The following is a 23,090-nucleotide window of genomic DNA, read 5'->3' as shown; positions in this document are numbered from 1 at the left end:
AAAAATCAAAAGTGATTTGTAAGCTTTCAAGTAATGCTTTATACAGTGGCTGTAAGCTGTGTTAATGCAGATGTAATTACTTTTTTATGGCACTGCAACTAGTTTCGGTGGTTGACTTAGAGCAGAAAACAAGGGAGTAATAGAAATTTCTAACAGTTTGGCTTGCTGCAAATTAATATTACTTCAGTGCTGATGCATAATGAAAGGAATAGCAGCCTCTCTTTCCACAGGGTGAATTTTTGCATCTCTGTACCATGGTGCTTATATGCTTAGTGTTTCTCTTACAGAAACTGTAAAAATCCAATACTTTATGCTTTGTTTGCTTTTTTCCCCCCTATCTATATAATAGAAACCAAGATAGTTTTACTAAAAGAGACGTAGGACACAAAACCGTAGGCAAGATCTTGGTGAAAAGACTCTTCTTTTTATGAAATGCACTGTAGCCTTACCTTTACAGCTGACTTGGGGCTTTCTTGATATTCCATTCTTGTTACATAGTGGGTGCTACTTTGACCAGTCTTAAATCTAAAATGCTCAGCTGGAAACTTCAGTACTGGTTTGAGCTACAGTAATTCACATTATTTCTTCCATTTTTGCCTTGACAGACTTATTGGATACCCAGGTATCCTTGGAAGTTAAGCCTTCAGGAAAATAACAAGTACTAAGTTGCATTAGTTTGACTAGCTTAGCTGCTTTTGCCGAAATTCTTGAAAAAGGATGGAAACTTTAGAGACTAGCAGAATAATGCGACAGTGGTGGAAGGGACAGACGGAGGCGCTTTTGAGTAGGTGGGTTTCCTGCTAATGCTGTAAGTAGCCTCTACAGGAAACCGGCTTCCTCTCGTGTTGACATTGGCCAGCATGCATCCCAGATGAAAGTCTGACTGAAAATTATAACAGCGCAATGGTTGTATTCCTGCCTTCCATGTTTGTCATTCTGTATCCTCCTTTCTGGCTGTTATGAAGGAGTTTGCCATTGCTTTTAGTACTTCTGTCAACTTGTGTGTGTGTGTGTGTGTGTCTTTCCGTGTGTTATACTGAACTGGCCATGAAGTAGTCAGTCCTTGCTTTTGGCTGTGTCAGGCCTTCAAATAAGGATCCTTCTGTCGTGTGTTGCTGAAGCTAGCTTCTTTATTGTAGTTCCACACCACCTTTCATTTAATAGCAAAAAGATGTTATGCACTGAGCTTTGCATCTAGACAAAACTCTTAGTAATGTAAGATTGCATTTCTTAATGGTCAGTGGTCATAAAATTAGGTGCGACTTGTGATGCTTGTTGCCTTTACTTTAGTGATTAGTGTACTGTTTTCACTTTAACTTTTCAAAGAGGGGGTTATTGGAAGGCAAACCAAACAGAAATGCAGTAGTTGACAAAGATGGTGCAAGATCACTGCACAGCTTGTTGCACAAGCACTGGTTGTAAGAGAGATAATTACTGTCGTTGCTGTGAGTTGATAGTAGCAGTCAGCGTTTAGCTTTTATGAGCATCTTAGAGCTAGTTAAAAATTTACCATTCTCTTTGACATCACCAGGTCCTTCCTGTCTCTTTACCAGTGGTGTTACGGGATGCCTTTCCTCACTTAAAAGGAATTTATTTTGTCATCAGACTATGAAAGCTGTGTTATGTCTGTAACTTCTTTGGCTTTATTCTTTGCAGGGCTAAGACTCTCTTCTAGAGTCACTTATAATAAAAAAAGCGTATAAATTTTGCTGTAACATCAGCAGTATGTGGTTGGGGACTGAATTTAAAGTTCTCAACCCATATAAATGTTTGATGGCCTCTATTTCTTGGTAGTTGAGCCAGGCACAGTTGCCTTGCTGCTTTATACAGTTTCAGTTATAGGCAGGCACAAATACTGTCTTTTTCCTGTGGTTGTCTGTTCCAGTATGCTCTTCTGCTGTACTTGGAAATTCTTTTTCGGATCTGCAAATAAGTAACTTTGACGTGGCTGAGCTGAGTACTAGCCACACGCAGCTTGGGTGCTCTGCTTCCAAAATGCAACTCTTAAGTCCAGCTGAATTCCCAGCTCTCCAGTTAATGAATAGGAAGTTTAATTGCCCAGACTGGAGTTGTAGGGATGGGATATCAAAGGCAGACAGTTCATATTTAAAAAAAAAAAAGTGCCTCTGTTGTGTGTATGAGTGCCTATGTGAAACAAGGATTCAAAATCTGAAATCCAAGTGGGTGTTTGATACTGTTATATTATGGGGAAACACCTGCGGGTGTCTCACATCTCTTTCAAGTGTAGGGAGCTGGCTCCTGTTTAGGACACAACAGAAAGCAGTGATATTAAAATTCTTGCAAAATAGCCTTTTCTTTGAAATACACTGGACCCAAGCCTCTCCTTCTTCAGACTTGGGGATACTTAAATTTGTCTTCCGCTCTTCAGAAGAGCATGCTAACCGTAAGGCTGCAGACTAGAGTGCAATGGGATTACTTCTTGTGCTTCTCCTCCTGTTGAAGTTGTAGCACTGTGTAGCCAAGAATAAAATTAATAGAGCCAGAAAACATGTAACTGCAGTACTGAGGATGTTATCATGAGATGGAGAGTTACAGATTATCTCAGGATCTGTGGTGGTGGGTGGGTGTGTTTTGTATTTTTTTCGTGGGTGGGTGGTTTTTTTTTTGCAAAGGTTTAGTACTTATGATTGTAAAGACTAACATCTTCTCTAGGAATGTGAATTGGTAAACTGATATTGGAACTATTAAGCAGCCGAATGTAAATATCAAGGCAGATGTGTTTTATTGAGCATATTTGGATTTTATTAAGAATTTTTTTTACTGTTCTTACTATGGACAAGTTGCCTGCAGCAGCCAGTGAATCCCTCCCTCCCTCCAAAGCGAAAACCAAACTGGCAACTGAAAATAAAGCAAAGAAATGAAAGATGCAGGAGAAAAGCAATGAAGTTGTCTTATTGCAGCTAGCCATCATAAGATTTCTTTTGAATTTTTTTGTTCATGCTTATAGAGCTGTAAAGCTCTCTTTCAGGACTTTCAGATGTTTCAAACTAAGTTAATTTCAGAGGATAACTTCTAAACTTTTAACAGTTCTTAGTAAAGTTGCCTTGCTGCTTGTCACGCAAGTGACTTTAACTTTATGGGATGGTAGTAGGTAAGACTGACTTTCCAGAATCTGTGTGGAACTCTAAATGTTACTTAAGAGTGTAATCTAAGCTCACCTCTTAAATTTTTGACTTCCAAGACTCTGCTTAGCAGAGTATTGGTGTTTTAGACCTATTTCACAATGCTGTTACAAATACTTTACCATTTTAAGTTCTGAGCTCGCATTTTGAACAGCTTGCTTTTCTGGAAACTTTATTCTTCAAATGCCTTGAACAGGCATAGGACTGAGAAGCATCAATGCAGTTGTTGGTAACTATTGTCTTGCACTTGGGTTAATAATGACAATGTTACTTCAATAATTCCTACTCTTAAAGTATAAAGAAACACTTTGCAGAGCTGAGACCTCTTCTTGCACTGCAAGGAACTGTTAAGGCAAGTTGGTAGCCAGGGGCTGTAGAGCTGGAGAAAAGGCTGTAGGTAGGAATGGATGCCGGAAGTGTTGGTAGCCAGTGACTGTGGGGTAGCCCTGTCTTGAGAGGAAGAGAAGCATGGAGAGAGTAAGAGAGGAAAACCAGCCAATTTAAATACATCTGCCCAAAAGTATTTCAGTAAGGGCCATTGCAAAATAATTTTGGATTTGTACTAAGTACTGTCTCTCAACCTATAGGAGCTTCTCCACCTGTGGGATGTTGCTTGAATGTTTTCAGACTCAGTCTGCAGGGCTCTATTTGTGCGTTTACAATATTTCTCAGTTGATTACTTCAGCGTACAGATGTAGGATATGAAAGTCACATCCATTTAGAAGAAGTTTCCTTAAATGTGGCTAGGTTTTTGAGGTGGACTTGCGCTGTAGGTTGTCGGTTGCAGCTGTGAGTTCTTCTAGAGTTCTAACGGAAGGTGCATTGGGGGGGGACGGACCGGTCTTCTGATGCTCCAGTGTTTCCTCACTGGAGCAGAACTTTTAAAAGATTATTTTGAAGACCACTGAGTGTTTCCATAGCAAGTCTGTGTTTTCATATCAAACTTTGGCTTTTTCTTAATGAATAGAGCGTGTGTGTTGCAGTTGTTACAAGGTAGTTTATTCTGTTAGACAGTCCCTAAAAGGCTTTTTCTGGTATCGTGCAGCAAAATCAAAGAGCTTTCCATGGGGGGAGCGTGCTTCCTTTCGACAGAAGCTCAGATGCATCTATGCCTGAAAAACATGTGGTAGTCGCAATGTATTTAACAAAGCACAGCTTGGCAAAACTCGGATTCCTAGAATGCTTGCATCCAAAACGTAAATTGTTGAGAGGGGGATGGCCGGGGGGCAGGATAATATTAAGTTAATGGTCACCTCAAACTCTACCTGCAGAATGCCTTCTCAGTGACTTTGTGTTCTTTTGATTTTTCTAATTTCTGTTCTAGAACTCTTGCTCATACTCCAGTTGAAATAGTAGTCGTTCATTAGGCTTTCACAAGTGACCCTTTTGTGAAATCTTCCTATTCAAAGCAGCCTTTCTTAGTTGTGTAAGCTGAGTCTCTCTCAGGAAAGTGAAGCTAGTCATGTGTCTGTTCGCAGCTTCACCGTGCAGTGTTAAATGCTCATCACTGAAATACCTTGGAGGTGGGAGGATGCTTTGCTAGCGCTTTGTATTACTCAGGTTGGTGGTGAAATGCTTGTGGAGGGTATTGACCTTCTATTCAGTTGTCTCGCTCCTTGAGCGATAAGGTAACCTGACTAATTTGGCATCCAGTACTTAAACATTTATATGCTTTTGAAGTACCTTTCTTTTCAGACTCTTTAAGGTTTCTGAAGAGTTGAAGAAGACAGTTGTTTATTTCCCTGGTGTATTTAAAAAAGAAAAGTGATACCCTGAGCATCTCCTGTGAGGGAAAGGACAGTTTGCACTCGGAGTTAAAGGCTGGAGAGATTTAGCCAGGACGTAAGTACAAAACTAGGGACGATTCCAGATGGCGCAAAAGCATTTTCCTGAATGCACATATCAACTTTTAGGTAAGAAGATATGGTAGAATAGTACCACTTTCCTTAAACTATACCGGCACAGACAGCTGAATACATTTCCCTTCCTTGACAGCTACACTGGAATGACTTTTCTACTTCAATACTAGGGATTGTGTGGGTAAACGTGAGAACTGAGAGATGGTAGAAATGAGCGTGGACTGGGCCTGAGCTTTTCTAAAGTCAAGTGTAATTAAGCTCCCGCAGAATAAGTCAAAATCAAGGACATATATTTTAATCTGCTTAAATTGAAGATTAAAAGAGGAGTGTCTTTAACTTTTGTTTTCGTGCTGTCGGACCTGCACACTGGGCTCACTGAAGAGCATTGGGGTTTTCAGATATGGTTGTGCTGGGTTTATTAGTTGGTGTATTGCATGCAGAGTGGGGTTGTTGAGTTTTGCCGGTCTTCCCAGGATATGGTAGCACAGGAATCAAAGATACAGTATGTAACTGCTCACTACTTGATATCCTAATTAAAGGGCAGTCTCACCTGCCACCCTGAGAATGTGCAGCTGCCTGCAGACTTTAAAGGTTACCCAAACCTCACTGGTTAAATAATGAAAATGAAGAGTTAAGCAAGAAAGAAGCAAGTGACGCACAATTTGGGGCTTGGTGGTTTTTTTTTTTTTTTTTTTTTTTGGAAGAGACTGTCTTACTGTAAGAGAGTCCGTTCTGATTCTGGCCGCTGCCATGGCTCTTGGGAACTTCAGGAGGCAAAGCATTCCCAGCTCCTGGTGGCAGTTGAGTTCCACTCCTGAGCTGCAAGCAACCCCAAGTCCTCTTCTAACAGACCAGGCTTTTGCAATAGAATGGAAACTTGTAGCAGACTTGAATGCACTGGGTGTACAAGAAGAACGCACTTTGCTTCACTGGTTCAAGCTGCTGAAGTAAGCAGCTTTCTTCTGTCTTTGTTAGTTGCGTATTTTCATGCATGTCAACCTGATTTGTGGCCAGCTTTCAAGGTCTAATCGGCAAGGCAAAAGGAGGACGATCCTGTTTATACCGGAACAGGTAATGGTTGTTCAGAGAGAGTGTGTAGGTTTGGGTGATACACTGCATGCTGTATTAGAAATGTGCAGCCAGTTAGGCATGTGCTTTTATGCTTACGGTGTGCCGTGCCAAGTACGGACTTGGGTTCAAAAAGTTCTGTGGCCAGTTAGCATGTTGTACCCAGGTTAATTAAGGGAAATGACAGTCAGCGCTGAGTAGTGGGAAAGATTCAGTGAGATGCTGAAGATTACAGCTATGTTTCAGGTCATGCCCAGCACCAGTGCAGCTGCAGTGGCAAATATATCAGTGTGATCTGCCTTGGCTTCTTAGACTTGACAAAAAAACAAACGAAAAAGCACCACCCTCACACTTGTTGAGAGCACAGACTGAAATAGAATGGAATAAATCCTTTAAAAGGGAGGGAGAAACCCTCAGCTAAAATTCACATGCCTAATCTTAAGGCTGTCTCTGAGTTAAATTTTTTTCATAAATGTTTAAGCAAATAAGGAAAAGGTTTCTGCTGAAGTAGTCAGCATCACTGATTTTTACATCTCCAAAGAAGAAATATAGGAATCAGGACTCATTGAGGCTTTCGGGTTGTCAAGCGGGTGGGACAATGGTAGAATTGGTGGTGAACTGTCCAAATTGAGCCTTATACTTCTTGCTCTTATTTATTGTCTGATCCAGGTGAAGTTTGAGGTTACAGCCCTGCAGCAGCCTGACCTGATGTAACTTGGGGGCAGAGAAGGAAGAGACAAACCCAGCTGTCTTGTCCGCAGCAGAGTGTTCCCACCTCCTTGGCTGTGCTGGCCTTGGTGACTGGCAGACTTGATGACTTTGAGCTGTGGCAGCGTGCAAACTTGGCAGAAAAGCTCTTCCTTTCCTTCCCTCCTTCCCCCCCCCCCCCCCCCCCATTTGTCACCCTTTACAGCAGTTTTTCACTCAAACAGCTTGGCAGAGGCCTGACAAGTGTCAGCCAACAGGGAGGAGGGGACAGGATGGCCGGCAAGGGGTAACACAGAGCCGCTTTGCGTAGCCAGCTTAGCCTGCTACAAAACTGCTGGCAGAGACTGTCCTGAATTTCAATACTTTCTAGGTGTGAGTGGTTACATGTCAGCAGCACACACTTTCACTCTCTTGCTCGCTCGCTCTCTCTCAGCCAAGTCTTTGGAACTGATAACCTAAATTATTTGAAATTTATGTCTCGGCATAAATGAGCCATCTTTAAATGCTGTTTAAAAGTCACCTCAGTTACGCAGATTTTTAAAATAAACTTCACTAGTTCACAAGTTTCTCTCCTGGACTTCATCAGGTACACTAATTCCTCTGCCCTTTGTCTTTTCCCCTCCGCTGTCCCAAATTCACAGCGGTAGGCAAATATTTTAAAGCTAGTTTTCTTTGGGGGCCATCTTTTTCAAGGGGTTGCTTAAATTCAAGTTGTTTGGCAAGAGGCGTTCCTGATTAACTTCTGTATTAAGTCCTAAGACTGTTTCTCCAAGGAGGATAGATCTGTGGGTATGGATTTTTTAATTTTTTTATTTTTTTGGCGTCATCCCAACCTGTGATACATTGTGTATTTTGTGATTGCTCTTAGCTGCTGTTAAAAGCTGGATATTAACTGAAGGATGGGCTAGTGGGTGTAGTGTTGAACGTAACTGTTCAACAGGAAATCTGTTCCCAGAGCGCAGCACAGCTTACAGATGCCTCGTTTTACTTGCTAGGCTGCTTCAGCCTCACCTCTGAGACTTGAGACCAGATTATAACAATTGCAAGGGGAGGGGGAATAGTTCGTAGTTGTGCTAAGCAGTTCTAAAGGATGATGGTGGTTGTCTTAAAAATAAATGAATAAAACTACTATGGGGGGGGGGGGGGAATGTACTTTTGAAAATTATGCACAATGTCTAGCAGCTTTTTCCCAGCGGTCATCAGAACTGGTCACTCAGACGTTTGGAGAGAAGAGGTAAAGAGCAATGATGAGTCTATTTAGTCTCTTGTAAGTGATGACTTCACGCTTGCTCTGCCTGGAGTATTAATATTTAACAGTTTAGTATGGATGGATTGCAGATGCATTGGGGAATCGTTGTGAGGCAGTAAGCCAGTAGAAAAAGGGAGGAATCGACTTTCATATTTCTCTTTTCTCAGGCAGAGTATTAGAGAAAAACAGTTGTGCTTCTTTTGGGCACAATATACCTGTTATAGGAAATAAAATTTAAACCACTTAGTGGCATATGCTCCCCATTTTTAATTGTTGTCCAGACGCCTTTATTATTCCTGAAGAGGAACAATAGTTAGTGGTTTTGTCGATCTGACTTCTCCCAAATTTGGGATGTGGGCTACAAAACAAACCACACTTTTGGAAAGGAGTCGTTTGGCAATACGATGAACGCTTGAATTTGGGATGAGCATTAACGTTACGTGATGGTGTTTGTGAGAGTTCAGTGAGGTGGTTTTTTGCATGGTAAAGTTATGTTGTACAGCAACTTTATGTCACACATAATTTACGTAAGTTATTGTTCTGAATGCATGAGGTGATATACTGTAACAGCGGCACTATTCAGTAACCTGCAGTTATTGTACCCTGTTGTCAGGGTGTGTGCGAGTGTTGCATTGGTTTCCATAGGCAAGGAACAGATGTGGAAGAGACCTTTTTACCTCAGTGTTTGGACCAAGAGATGTATAGAAACTGTTTTAGAAGCAGAGATGTGCCAGTCTATGCAGTGTTAATACAATGTGTTTAGTCCTGTTCATGACAGCTGATCAGATAATGCTTAACCTCTGTATGTAAAAAAGCAGAAGTAAGTATGTTTCGTCAGGTAATACTTTTAGAACAAGCTTAACTGTACAGTGGCGCTTTAGGCAAAATTTGATATTGTTCTAAATAGTTGTGCTTTGCTGTATTTTACAGCTAAATCTGATAAAGATATTAGCAGAGATAAACTCTAGTGATGATGGCTTTTCGTAGTTTCATTTTTGAATGTAGTATACATCTGCATACGTGACAATACTTCCATCCTGCCTTTGCATGTCGTCTTTAGGTTTCAGTTTTTGATGCCTTCCCTGGTGGCCCCACCTCCCTGGGAGAAGTGCCTATTGAAGTGGCTGAACTATTGCTGAATGTAGGGCATTCCTGGAGGCAGGAGATCCAGGCTTGTACAGTGTTTCACGTGATCCAATCAGTTGACTCTTTCTCTAACTTTTTTTAAGCAAAGTACTCCTGCGTGTGGGTGTGTTTTTTCCCCCCCCCCCCTTATTTTATCCACCCTGCAGTCCCTCTCGATCCCTGATCTGTTTGGTAGAGAGGAGCAGTCGGAGCCAAAAACCCTCAGTACCACTGAGCAGAAGGCCGTTCCTGAAACCAAGCTCTCTGCTGTTGTGGGCTCTGAGATGGAGAGAGAAGTCCTGATTGACCAGAGCGGGCTTCCTGTAGAACCGGCTTCCCAGGGTATGCTGTAATGTTTGCGCAGCCAGTATCTTCTTGATAGTTTTGATTACGATAGCCCTTTATTATTCCATGTAATCCTGCTGCGTGGACGAACTCTTAAGAATTCAGAAGTTGACGTTCTCCTACTAGACAACGGTATTGAGACTAAAATTTTGTTTAATACAAGAAGAGAGGAATGGAGAAATATCAGAAAGACATCCTTGTAAAGAGAGTAGTAATTCATAGTGGTTTTCATTTGCATAATTTTACTGGCAAATCATATCCGAGTGGACAATGCCTTAAGACTTCTGTAAACCCTCTAGAAGTGGATTAAGCGAAACAGGCTTCTTATTTTGCCCGCACATGGAGTAATTGAGGAAGAGACAGTCCTAACTTAGAATTCAGCTTCTGCATATAGGTGAGCATTTGAAATCCAGAAAAGATTAGCAAGTAAACTTTGGTAAAGCAAGCCAAGTTCAATAAACTTGTTTACTTTTTTCCTCTTGTTAGTCCCTTGACTTGTAAGGGATTGGCAAATCTACTTGACATTTAGACCTGAAGGTCTAAGGATGAAAAACACATTTGACCTTTGAAAGTATTATGGTCAATGTATTACGCTGACCTTCAGTTCACGTGTATGTTGGTTACTAAAATAGCCTTAGAGAAGGCTGTATTTAGTGTTTGTGTACACTTAGGCTTGGTATCTTTGCACGGTTGTGAGTAAAATGGAAATGTGGTGACTTTTGGCTCCAGAACTGTTGGAAATGCCAAATAACGTGGTGTTTCAAGCCACAAAAACTACTGGCCCTAGCAGAGCTAGTAAAAACACTTGGTCTTGGATGCTTGTTAAACTAGACTATAAAAATTTCTTTTAGTTCAGAAGGAATATATTTTGTAGTATGTATCTCTAGGTTGTGAGAGGCTATTTAATAAATATTCTGCCAGGATTTAAAACCAGCTTTGAAGATGCAACTCTATCTTTGACATGGGAGGACTGAAATTAGATCCTTCTTGTCTCTACTGGCAGAGTATTTAGTATGGTTATGTGTTTTCTTTAGCTGAAGATATACTGGTGACTGAAATTGTGACAGTAGAGCCTTTTAGCCAAGTAGTAGACATTGGCACAAATTAATGAACTTGCTGCTATGCTTGCTACCCTTCTTAGTTTGTGATACTTCTTTCTTTCAAGAATAATATCACCCTTGCTTCCAGAAAAACCCAAAAGTCATCTTACTTGAAGCCTACATTAAAAAAGCAAAACTGAAAAAACTCCCCCATAGCTGATGGGGAAGGAAGGTGAATTTTTGTTTTTAGAAGTTTGCCAGAAACAGCCATCTCTGAAAGATGCATCACTGAACATGATACTTTTTCTTGCTTATGTGCTGTTGACGTCTCGAAAGCGTGGGCTGCTAAGCATCCCTCTTGAGGCCAATTGTGAACACCTTGTTGTTGTCTTCAGTGCTGCTTTGCTTTACATTGAAAGAATTGGGCTGTCCAAAAGCAGAGGTGGTCTTAATGATGAGTTTTGAGAGACCAAATGCTGTCCTAACATAGATGGTTACTTTCTAAGTCTGTATGTAGGCTCTCTCAATTTGAAGTAGATTTATATGGATTTTTGTAAAGCTACACTGACTTCAAGTTGAAAGAGTCTGACTTTCTTGTACAGATTTATGCCAAAATAACTGGCATTCGTGTTGCTTGTATCCTTGTTTTTGTGCAAGTCTGTGCATAAACCAGACCTGAGTATAACAAGCAGTCAGAGAATAGTTGTGAGGTTGGAACAGAAGAAGATCTAGCAATGAGCAGTTCTGACCTCTAGCTCTGAAGATGTGACTTCAGATGAAAGTGCTAATAGATAAGCAAAAAAAAAACCGCCCACCAACAACAAAAACCTACGTTCCGGGTTTCATGTTAGATTCCCTAGTTAAAGTGCCTTTACAGTCTCACTTGCCTTTTGTTTCATTAAGACAATGAAGTTTCTTCCTCTGTCTCCCAACAGTGAAGCAGGATGTTTAATTGGAAAAAGTCTGTAACAGTTTTCTTTCAGATGACAAGCTCCTCCTGAATCTATCTCAGAGTATGGTGCAATGGAGTGAGATTACTTTTCTTCCTAGCAAGTTGTTTTTCTTCCATCATTCATGTTTTTCATTCCCTGCAAGCAACTCTGTTCATGCTGCCGTTGAGCTATTTAATAGAACCTGTTAATGTTATTAAATTGCAAAATGTCTTTTTTTTCTTGTAGGAAGAAATCTGCTTCATCTTAAGCTAATTCAGTCCTGCTAATCTGCTAATACTGTAGATTGAAAGATTTTTGCTGTTGCCAGGATACCCTGTAATGGGCAAGGAGCCTCAGAGAATACAAATCATTCCGTTTTTTTTAACTTTTTAGAAACTTTTGTGTTTAACAGGTAAGAAACATTGCTATTAAACTTCATCTCTAGTGGTAGACTTGTCTTTTGCACCTATAAAGCCTTAGCTAAAAGTTTTAAGTGGTTCCTGAATGCTTTAACTTCTTTTTTCCTCTTCCTGATGTCCAGTAAAGACTGACTCACCTGACTTCTGCAGGTTCAGATTTGCCACCTTCTAAGCTCCTTCCTTTTCTGCAGTTCAGACTTTGTGGTCATTCCTTCCCTTTTGTTGCAGGTTTCCCCCTCCCCCCTCCCCCATTACTTTCTAGTTGGCTATTTTTAAACTTTTGTCTTGTAATCCATCCTGCTGCTGCACTGCCTTCTTTCTTTGTTTTTCTTTTGGCCTCATAATGAGAATTGGGGGTTATCTAGGCACGCTGTTGTGGTTATTTGAAAAAGTTTCCTGTAATGAAAAAATAAAAAGTGTTTTAATTTTTACAGGGAACATGTTTTAAAGTGTTGTGATTTTGGGACAGGAGGTATATCAGCTGCCCAGCCTCCAATTCTGTGGAAGAGTTTCAAAGCAAATGTACTCATGAACTGACGTGCATTAGGTATGAATGATGTTTAGCACTACAGGTTCTTGTGTTGGAATATGGTAATGCTGTCTTCTGCAGCTGAGTTTTTTGGTATCAAACTGCATGCTTCAGAGTAAAGTTGTTCTATGCGTTCTTCAGCTTTCTTTTTATAACGTGACTGAACCATCTGCTTTTCTCAGTGCACAGATATCTTCGTTCCCATTTTGAAGGTAATTGATGGAAGAGTTGAAAATATCCAGAATCTGACCAATAAATTTTTGAAATGTGTAAATGTTTGGCTGTTGAAGTGGAGTTACTAGGAAGTTATTCACCTTTCAATTTGGGCTGGGGAAATCAATGTTTAGTGTAGAGTTATTGCAGGTAATTAAGATGGCATTTATATTAACCAGTGGTTTGAGATGCAGAGTGTGGGAGTTGTCAAGGATACGCTTGTTGCTTGGTGTAAGATTGCTGTTGTAACTTAATTGCAAACTACAGGTTTTAGCTGATTTCTAGATGCTCGCTGGCCTACTGACTTGCTGAATTTGGAGGAATTGCTGCCTGTCTCAGTAAACACTAACTAGTTTGGAACGTGTTTGCAAACTTTGGGGCATTGTGTATGTATGTGTGTATTGATATTTTGTGTGTGCGTGCAATAGGTATATGTACTATATAAATAATCCTGATAGAAGTGTAGCTAGTGTGATAAATAGATAACGGAGACAGTGATTTCACTTTTATAGTCAATTTGTGAATGCTCTGTAGCCGTAGCAGGCTGCCACTTCTACTATCTGATAGTAAGTAGGGACTTGCACTCCACCAGATAAGTTGTCCCCTTCCCTAGGAAGAGAAGGCAACTGCTTAAGAGCATGGCACGAAAATTACTGCATCTTCAAACTACTTGATAATACGTTTTTCTCTCGGTTGATAAGACTGCCACGTGGGCATCTCTTGCTCCCATTTCACTCAAGAGTATGTAGTTATCCTCTGAAAAGAGTTGTTAGCCGAGAAGTATATGCTGTAAATGAGTGTGGTGACTGGAGGGAATCGTATCAGTAGTACAGCAAGGGTAAGTTGTAGAATAATCAGTGAAGTGTTTCTCTTGTGTTCCCAAATGTCCTTTGGTTATACAGGAATCCTTGATAGTATTTGGAGGAAGATGCGGTATTTTGTTTTGACACGTAAACGAAATTGTGCCAGTAAATAGCTCAGTGTGCTGAGATGTTACCGGGTTATTTAAAATGGAGCGCTCCCTCACAATGCCTGGATCTTGCACTTAACGGTGATAAGGTCTTACTAGGATGGTTTTGCTTGCCTTACATCTTGTTTAAGAAATGTAGAAACTACACTATGGAAGCTTTCCTGTATTACCACTTTTACTTGAATGATTGCTAGATGTAACATAAAGTAACGTAGCTGAATGTAGGGCTTGGGACATTTAACTTAACAATTTCTTCACTAGTACCGCTCCAGATCCTTCACCTTCTGTTCCTGTTCTGTACAAAATAAGATGAAAACTTGAACAGCTTGTCTCTGCTCAGCAGAACAGGGGATTTTCTTTTTGCCTTTTTTTAAAAAAAAGGCAAGTAAAACAAAATCCCTGAACCTCGCTGCTTTGATTGAAAAGAAATATATATTTTTAAAAAGGTTATTGGGTAAGTATGACTTTTTTAATGGCATTACTTGATATATGTAGAAATAAAAATAAGGGGTATCAAAGGACCAAAGTTATTGCACTTCAAAATGCTATTTGAAGGTAGTAGAGGATAAATAAATGCATATTTCATCCGTCCTCTTATACCCCAAATTTTTAATGCAGAAGAACCAACAACAATGTTTGCTTGTGTATTTGAGGTTCTTTCCTGCATTCATCAGGTAGAGAAAGTATTTAATTTAGTTAGAGGACAAGCGTGCGTCGACCTGAATTATTATTACTGTATGGAAAAATGCCTCTTCTGGTCCAAATTTTAAAGTTGGAATGCAAGCGTTTTGCTGCTGCTAATAATGAAATTAGGCTGCTATTTTAGTGTCGGTGAACTAGCTAGAACTTGCATTCTTCAGTGCTTCGTTAGGTCTTCTGTTTCCTTTGGCAGGAATGGTGATTGATTTCTGGGAATGGGGTTGGGGGCGATTGGTTCCCCCTCCCCCCCAAATGAGCCATATCTATCTATCTATCTATCTGTAAATTGGGGGATGTTAATCTTAGTGTTAGTTTTCCTCTATTCAAGTTATCCTCAATTCCAGACTGAAAATGCTTAGATGTCTACTTTTCCCCGATAAGAGATTTTTGCTTGTGTAAGGCTCTGAGGAATTGGCCCCCAGTGAGTGAAGGACGGGCTGTTTTAGACCGCAGGTTTACGGAAGGTAATGCTCTGTGAGCTGGCAGAGAGATGTATGCTTAGTGTTTTAAAGAAACCACTTCATGCATCTCAAAGCTCTAAAATCTTGTCTCTTTTAATGATAAAAACATGAGACATTTATCTTCCTTATTACTTAGTAGTCCGATAGGTTTGGGGAACGGACTTGGTTTTTAGAAGCCAGTGGATCATCTGCACTGGGAATGCTCTTATCATGGAGAAATACAAGACTTCGGAGTGCCTTTGGCCCCGAGGATTACTTTTTGGTGGCCGCTCTCCTTGCGTGCAGCTATTAGGTCACCTTCTGCTAGCTGCTACACAGGAATAGCAAAAGCCTATTGTGCTCAAATAGAGCAGGTAATTTAAGAAGTGTGTTAGTCACCGAAAAGTTCTTTGGTGCTTAAGTACAGAGTTGTTTCCTCTGTGCATTTGAACCTTGTAGGAGGAAAATAGAGTGGTACATAAAAGTGACAGTTACCTTCTGACATTAGTGCTTGATAACACAACCCTTGCTACAACTTTCTATGTAGCGTTTTTCAGGCTTTCCTAGAATACACAGTTCCCAACTTGACATCTGATTTTTTTTTTTTCTAAAGTTTCTTTCACTTGCGTAATGAAAGTGGCTATCACTGTAGAATCTAAGTTATTGCCTGAAGCTCTCTGTATGTGCTTCTAACCTACCCAGTTGTCAAATAAAACATTTACCTAAACCAGCCTTCATCTAAACAGCCAGAGTTGGTGGTGGTGGGTTTTTTGTTTGTTTTTTCCTTTCTCCTGGGTTAAATCAGCATGTTTTGTAGCTACCACGATTGCAGCTGTCAGATAGCAACGTGAGCTACCAAGGTAAAACTGACTCCTTGTAAAGTGTCTGTCTCACGTTTGTTTTAGCTAGCTAAGGTGGTTAAGTTTCTAGCTTAAATAGACAGCTAAGTAAGCTGTGCATAGCTTATTAACTGGAGAGACTTTTGGGATGCTTTAGAGTAACAGGCATAATTGTGTGGTGTTTTTTTTTTTTTTAAAGGTTCAAAATCTGATAATTTTGGAAAGATTTGTCTCCTGTGCACTTGTCTAACTAGAATTCACGTCCTCATGCTGTAGCTGGAAACAGGAAAGTCTGTGGTCAGGAAAGGTGTTTGACAGCTATATCCCTTCTAAGCTAAGAAGCTCGTTGACGCAATTGTTAGCGCTTTTTTCTTTTCCTCCTCCCTTCTCTGATGAAGCTGTTGATGAAGCGTTTGGCCTTTGGAGAGAGCTGTAACCCAGTTACTGTTAAAAATGCGTGCAGTGTGGGTTAAGGCTATGTGGGGTGAAAGGATCACTTGTAAGCTTTATTTCTTCTCTTCAGCAAAGAGTTGAAATGAGAACTTTCGTGACCTCTATCTCAAAACAGTGACAGACTTTCTTCATTTTATTGAACTGCTTTCTTTCCTTTCAGAATTAGGAGTTCATGTTGAATTATCACAAACTTGCATCCAGTTGATGTAAACTTTTGGAAGGACTCTATGCATGAATTGGAAGTCAGATCTTGCTCGCTGGGTTGCAAAGCGAACTAAACGTTACGGATTCTAGTCAGATACCTGCAGCAACTTTACCGTCTTCAACACAACAGTTTTTCTTTCCAAGTCTGACCGTGTGCGGTGGTTTTTTTGTGTGTTAAATATTACCCTGGATCAGTTTGCTTCTCATAGTACCTAATCTCGAGCATGATTCATACTTGGTCTCCTTTTGCATCCTGTATTGAAACAACACTTTGCCGCTTATATTGGCGCAAGACTTGAGCACAGAGTGGCGCATCCCCGTCGGCCTTTGGAGCTGACTGTAAATTTGCAGGTGCTGAAGTTTTGGGAGGAGCATGGTGGGGAAGGTGTTCGCTCCTGAGTTGTGGACATGAGGCCTAATCCTGCCTCCGTTAATGGGACTGAAGTTTGAAAAAGCATGGAAATAAATCAAAACTTTTTTTGATGGGGGTGAACAGTAGGGCATGGGAAGAATAACAGTAACTTTTTTTTCCTAAAACTCCCACTTGGGAGTGTGGTACGCTGCTTCTAGACTCTCGCTAGTGATAACGCCTAAGAAAATTCTCTTCTCTTCAGGGTTCCTGGACTTCCTCTTTGGTACATTTTACGGTGTTTATTTTTTTCCTTATTCCAAAGGACCTGGGCTCCTGTTGAAAAGTGATGGGATAATCTCTGGCCGGCACCTGACATGTTGAGCATCCCCTAAAAGAGCTTGCCTGGGAGAGTTTGTGAAATAACGCTGTAACATGTTTGCAGTAGTATGCCTCTTTTTTGTTGTTGCTATTTTCTGTTGTTGAATTTCTCTTGAATTAAGTAACCGAGAAATAATTTGAAGCTACAGAAATGAGCTTTAACCATTGCAGAGGGATTTACATCCGGAGTTAGCATTGATAGTGGTTACTTGCAAAGATGCTACTTTGACCGATTGGGACAAGGGGAGGGATTTGATCTTATTACAAGCTTGGGAGAAAGAGAAGGAAAAAAGTGCTTCTGTGACTTTACTGAAGCACTAGTTTACTTTCTCACAATAAGTCTGTGTAGAGCCTGAATACCCATAAGCCAATGGTTTTAATAACAACTTTGTACAATTTGATTTATGCTCATGTCTCTTGTAAGTAAAATCAGGTGTTCTGAACTCTGCTTGCAAGATTACTAATACTTTTAGTAGAAAAGATTTTTCTGGGTTTTTTAACCATTTATTCTCTTTAACCCTTGCATGGGATCTCACATGATTATAAATACTAGTATTGCAATTGAAGTCATTTGTACCTTTTCCTGATTATGTATATATTTTGTTTTGGGGTTTTTTGTTCATGACTCCCTATATTTAAATGTAGAACTCTGCATTCCAGGGGCAGTTATACGTATGCTTACAACTTGTGACAAAAGCCTAAACAAAATAAGGTATTCTTAAGTGATCAGCACGTCATAACTAAAACAAGAATGCCAAAAGCAAACGAAACCTCCTCTCCGTAATGAGTATACCAGGCTTATTTCAGTTGGTAGGCCAAATATTGAAGTCTGGGTGATGAGGCAAGTTCTGAAGGTTTTGCCGGATCCTGGACTTTAGTCTCCATGGTTCACAAACTCTTAAGCTGATGAGTTAGATGCTTCACTATTCTTAGTAGTTATGGTGTGCATGCTGAATCCCTGCAAACTTGGGAGATAAATACTTAAAGCTGACTACCTCTTAGTTTGCATAGGGTCAGGTATTTCTAGTTTAGATTTTGTAGATTATCTTAAGAGTGTGCACGACAAACACTTGGATTCACTGTTGCTTAAGTTTGCTGCTTCTGCACACAAAATTGCAGCTGGCAGACATGTCCCTGCTAAAACAGGACATTTGCTTACGTTCTTTGTGGCAACTACATATCCGCACAGCTGATGTTGTCACTAATGCGTGTCGGTAATTAACATTTTGAGTTAATCCTTCACACTTGGAAGATAGTTACTAAAGGATCAAAAAGACTGTCTCTTTTCTGTGGATTTTTTTTATCGAGTACTGCTTAAAGCCATGCTGCTGTGTACTTCCAGTTTTAGGAAAGAACCATTTCCCTTACTGAGCTCTGGAATATCTTTCAATCTGCTTTCTTAAATTCTCCAGTCACTTAAGACTAGTTGAGGCTGTATCAGAAGTAAAATGTCGTACTGTGAAAGCCTGGATTTGTTTGGAATGTCGAGAATGCTTGAACTGGGCTTAAGGAGAAATACAGGAAAGCAGGAGTTTATTGCATTTATCTAAGACTGAAATATTCTTTTTTGATAGCACAGTTGTCTCGGCAGCAGTTGCTTGCAAGGTTTCTTAGAGCAACAAAATGAACCTGGAGGTGCTCAAAGCACTTTATAAGGAAAGATGGAGTTGCTCATCCTTAGGCATTTGTTAGACCTCTGCAATGTTTCTGTGGTTCGGACACTGCAGTTTCTGGCTTGTTAACAAGTTTTATTGTCCCTTGTTTTGCCCCCACCATGTCAAGTTTGTGGAGGGAGGCACAGTGAGGAAGTGGGTCCTGTGCTCAGATTGACTTGCTGGCAGCACCCATCCGGCACCGAAGTTAAAAATGGCTCTAGTTCCTACCCCTTTAGAGGCATTTCTTTCAGTGCCCTGTGGGGTGGAGGTGGTGGAACTCCAGTGCGTGTGTGTGCCGTGCCCATTTCTTCTTCTGCCAGCCCTAGTAGTTGCTGAGCAGGTTCTCCTGAATCGGAGACTTGCTGCATACATAAAACAAAGGGGAGGAAACAACCAAAAAAAAAAAAAGTAAAACCAAGAATTAACCTTTCTTTCTTTAACGCAAATTAGCATGTTCCTTTCTTGTAAGTAAAACCCTGGAGCAAGCTAACTTTACGTTAAAACATTGGCTTATCACTAAAGGTACAAAAATTACTACAGCTTATCCACTCATCTTTAATCAAGTCTGATTTATAGCTTTCTGATGCATCTTTCAGCATCTACTGATCTGTCTCTTGAGTTATAGGAAGTTTCTGTGTATGCAGGTTCTTTTGGGGTTAGAAGCTATGAAGTGAAGTTGGCTTTTATTGGGGGAAAAACTGCAAGTACTGTTTCAATAGATCTGTGAACTTAATGCTTTGTGTATATTATTTTTCTTATCCAGACCAGTATGTTTTGGAAATTCGATCTCCATTCGTCATCCCACATAGATACGCTTCTAGAGAGAGAAGATGTAACGCTGAAGGAATTGATGGATGAAGAAGATGTTCTGCAAGAGTGCAAGGCTCAGAATCGCAAACTTATAGAATTTCTGTTGAAGTCGGAATGTTTGGAAGACTTAGTTTCGTTTATTATAGAAGAACCACCTCAAGACATGGATGAAAAAATTCGATACAAGTAGGAAAACGTTGAGGGGGGAAGGTGGGAAGAGGGCCAACTTACTCCAGTTAATTTATAGTGCACTTTAAATTCCTGCATGCTGGTGTGTAATAGAGTACTGGTATCTTTAAGTTTGTTTTCGAGGGGTGTTGTAGGGCTTTTAATTAAATGAGTCATGCTAACGTTTGTGGGGCTTTCTTCTAATGAAAGGTCTTTTTAATCCAGAAATGCTTCCAAACACAATTGCTACCCAAAGGAAGCTTACAAAAAATCATGACTCGTATAAAGGATCTTTGTTACTCCTTTTGGTGATTAAAAATAGTTGAATGGAAACCTCTATTTGGGTAATACGTTTCAGTGCTTAGTCTTGTTTTATCAGTGACTAGTAAGATGTTTTGAAGATGCATTTTTGGAAAGTCTCTACCACTCCTTGGAAGCATTTACGTAACATGTAGTTGCTGGTGTTTTCCATTGCGGAGGTAGAACTGTATTATTAGAGGAGTATGGCCCTGATTGTTTTGCTAGTTTGCCAGGAAGGGTTAAACTTTACAGTCCCCTAGCAATTCCCATAAAAGTATTTCTCCTCCCCCTTCCTCCCCCTCAAAATTTTGGGGTGGTCTATGAAGAAAGCTGGGGCGGGGGGTGTGTGTGTATGTGTTGTTGTTTTGGCTGTATAGAGAAACTGATGTGGAATGTGCTGCCTTCCTAGTTTTATCGCTTATGGCGAACCAGGCCTCCTGTAACTGTTTCTAGTTGGGTTTGAAATTGAGATATCTTCCACTGGGAAGCCTTAAGCTGCTAACACTATCATAATTTTTTTTAGTGTGACTGGGCAATATTGCTGTCAAATGCAGGAAACTGCTGACCTTGATGGCCTCTTACCTTAAGTCACAATGTTCTGAACAGTGCTTCTGGTTCTGTGACATGAAGCAGTACTAGCTAGTTTGGCAAGCGTTGTCAGCCTTTCTTGGACTAGTTCAGTGAGACTTCACGTGATTTTAGGAAGTGTGGGAAATACTGATCCTGAAGTCAATCATTTCGACCTCTTAAATATAGATTATGCAGTCTTAAAGAAGGGCAAACACACCACTCCCCTGCATCAGTCCAGTACTAGCAGTCTGTTTAGTTCTTGGTATCCAACCTTTTTCTTCTTCAAAAGAAGAAATGAAGTGGCTTCTGAAATGAGAGGGTAATATTTGAAACAGATGAGCCTACAAGAAGATCTTAAAATAAAAGCCTGTCCTCTCCTTTCCCCACCTCTCCAGTGTTGTCCGTGTTGCTGCTGCAGAGCAGAATAGTCCATTTCTTAAACAAAAGAACAGAGCTTGGAGCCTGCACGTGCAGTTGTGTTAACTTGTGCTAGTCTGCTTTTTTTGGTGGCTTCAAACCTACTGTGCTTGAGAACTTTGTCAGAAGCCCTACCAGGCAGCTGCTTTTCTGAATTCAGACTTGACAGTATAACTTCCTGTAAGTATGAATGATGGATTTCATTTTTTCCTCCTTTCTCCAGATATCCAAACATATCCTGTGAGCTGCTTACATCAGATGTCTCACAGATCAATGATAGGCTGGGAGAAGAAGAATCCTTACTTGTGAAACTGTACAGCTTCCTCTTAAATGAATCGCCGCTAAACCCTTTACTGGCCAGTTTCTTCAGCAAGGTGCTAAGTATTCTTATAAGCAGAAAACCAGAACAGGTAAATGCTTGACAAGCTCTCCAGTTTAACAGGTGCTTCAGTGAAGTTATAATACTCGGTCATGTTCCCTTAACACTGCCCTTCCAAGGGTTAGCAGCTGAGTCAAAGAACAGCATTCGTATTTCTATACTACCTGAAGACGCTACCTCCTTTACGGCATGCACAGAATTTGAAAACATGACTAAGGTGTATGTGATTCAGTTTTGTCTGAGCCATTTATGCGGTCAGTAACTGCCTGTGTGCAAATGCTTACTTTTTGGCTTATCTCAATACTTGCGTGGTGATGTTTGCATTAAATGACTGCGAGAGAAGAAGGTGAGTGAGTTGAAGCACTGGAGGTGGGTCCGATTTGTGCAGGGTCACAGCCTGGTGTGGAGGGTTGTCATATGACCGGGTGAGACATTCAGGGTCCTCGTTCAATGAAGGGGGCCGTACCTTACGGCTGCAGTGACTGGCTCTGGTACCTGAGCAAATTAAGTTTGTGGTTCTGTTCCCTGTTTTTAGTTTCTCAAGCTCTGAATTTGCCTGAGAGAGTATTGTGTTACGGTTTTGCTGTGTCCAGCTCAGTTGTGGCGAGGGAGAAATCCGTACCTAAAAGGAAAGCCAACTGTGCATTGGTTACAAGCAGTTTATGGTCAGGAAGTTGGGCCTGAGAGTAGGCCCAGGACACACTGAACGTAGTGTAGATCTGTCCTGTGTCATTTGTGCTACTCTATAAGTGTGTACTGTTTTATCTTGCCTTGTACTGCAAGTTTTAAGATGTAAAAGTGTTTAAGTTCTTATTTAATTTCAACTTGTAGGAGAGAAAAATCAAATTTAAATTTTGTCATAATCTACCATGTAAAATACAAAGAAGCAAATGTCAGCTGCTTTGTTTTTCTTATTCCTAGATTGTGGATTTTTTGAAGAAGAAACATGATTTTGTAGACCTCATTATTAAGCACATAGGGACCTCTGCTATCATGGACTTGTTGCTCAGGCTACTGACTTGCATAGAACCTCCACAACCCAGGCAAGAAGTGTTAAATGTGAGTAAAACTGCTTAAAGGATTTTTGGCATGTGTGAACTGTAAGATGGCTTATCTACTGTTAGTTTTGCTAAGCTGAGTTTTTAAATGTGCTGTAATTAGATGTGCATGTTCACTCGGATCTGTCACTCCTTTCCCAGAGGAGCCACAGCACTGGTGGGAACAACTTAAAAGCTTAAATAAAAACACCTAGGTGGTCTGTCCCACTGCGCGTTAGTAGCTAGCAACTGTTGGATGCAGTTTTCAAACTGTTTTGGACCTTAGGGAGCATGCTTTAGCGCTCAGTGTGGTGGTAGCATATTTTAGAAGTTGAGACTTCGCGGAAATTGTTGCTGGTCATGTGAAATTTGCAGACCCCTTTATGTCATACTGACACAACTGTAACACTTGACGCCTACTTTGTCCGAGCTTCCCAGAAGCCATGAGAATAGCTGCCTACATTAGGCTCCGCTGATAGTCAGTGTGCCAGTTGCCCTTGGTACAATGAATTAAGTTGAGGTAAATTGAGAATACTTGCAAAAGGTGTTTTATAACACCTGTATAAGGTGTTTTATAACCTGTTAAGACAGTTCCCAATCCCCCACCCTGCTAATAACCATTTTGGGAGGAGCCTCCTTCTAAACATAACCTAAGCTTTCTTTTATAGTTGCTCTGAAACATTTAACCTTGCTTTTCTTTTTTAACCTTTCTTGAAGTATTGTTAGTCCATGAAATATCAACAGTTTTATTCATGGCAGTTTTCAGACTACTTCTTTTAATTCATTTAA

At 40.5% G+C, this 23,090-nt stretch overlaps 1 protein-coding gene across 27 annotated transcripts in view; it reads left to right on the top strand.

The window, feature by feature from the left end:
- The window catches only part of PPP6R3 (protein phosphatase 6 regulatory subunit 3), a 64,094-nt gene that overhangs the window by 4,982 nt on the left and 36,022 nt on the right, over positions 1-23,090 (top strand). For 5 of the 27 annotated variants that reach the window (XM_068944604.1, XM_068944601.1, XM_068944596.1 and 2 more), the window contains exons 2-6: positions 11,716-11,881; positions 12,323-12,435; positions 19,384-19,616; positions 21,109-21,295; positions 22,186-22,323. In XM_068944604.1, the coding sequence (XP_068800705.1) occupies positions 19,390-19,616; positions 21,109-21,295; positions 22,186-22,323 (552 nt within the window). In that variant the 5' untranslated portion in view covers positions 11,716-11,881; positions 12,323-12,435; positions 19,384-19,389. Of the gene's footprint in view, positions 1-9,348; positions 9,495-11,715; positions 11,882-12,322; positions 12,436-16,909; positions 17,032-19,383; positions 19,617-21,108; positions 21,296-22,185; positions 22,324-23,090 lie in introns of all 27 variants that reach the window. The other 22 variants (XM_068944605.1, XM_068944602.1, XM_068944597.1 and 19 more) reach the window with 8 other exon arrangements.

Source organism: Struthio camelus, chromosome 5 (genome assembly GCF_040807025.1).
Source record: "Struthio camelus isolate bStrCam1 chromosome 5, bStrCam1.hap1, whole genome shotgun sequence".
NCBI classification, from domain to species: Eukaryota; Metazoa; Chordata; class Aves; order Struthioniformes; family Struthionidae; genus Struthio; species Struthio camelus.
Note: the sequence above shows the minus strand (reverse complement) of the source record. Positions and strands in the feature narration are given on the sequence as shown.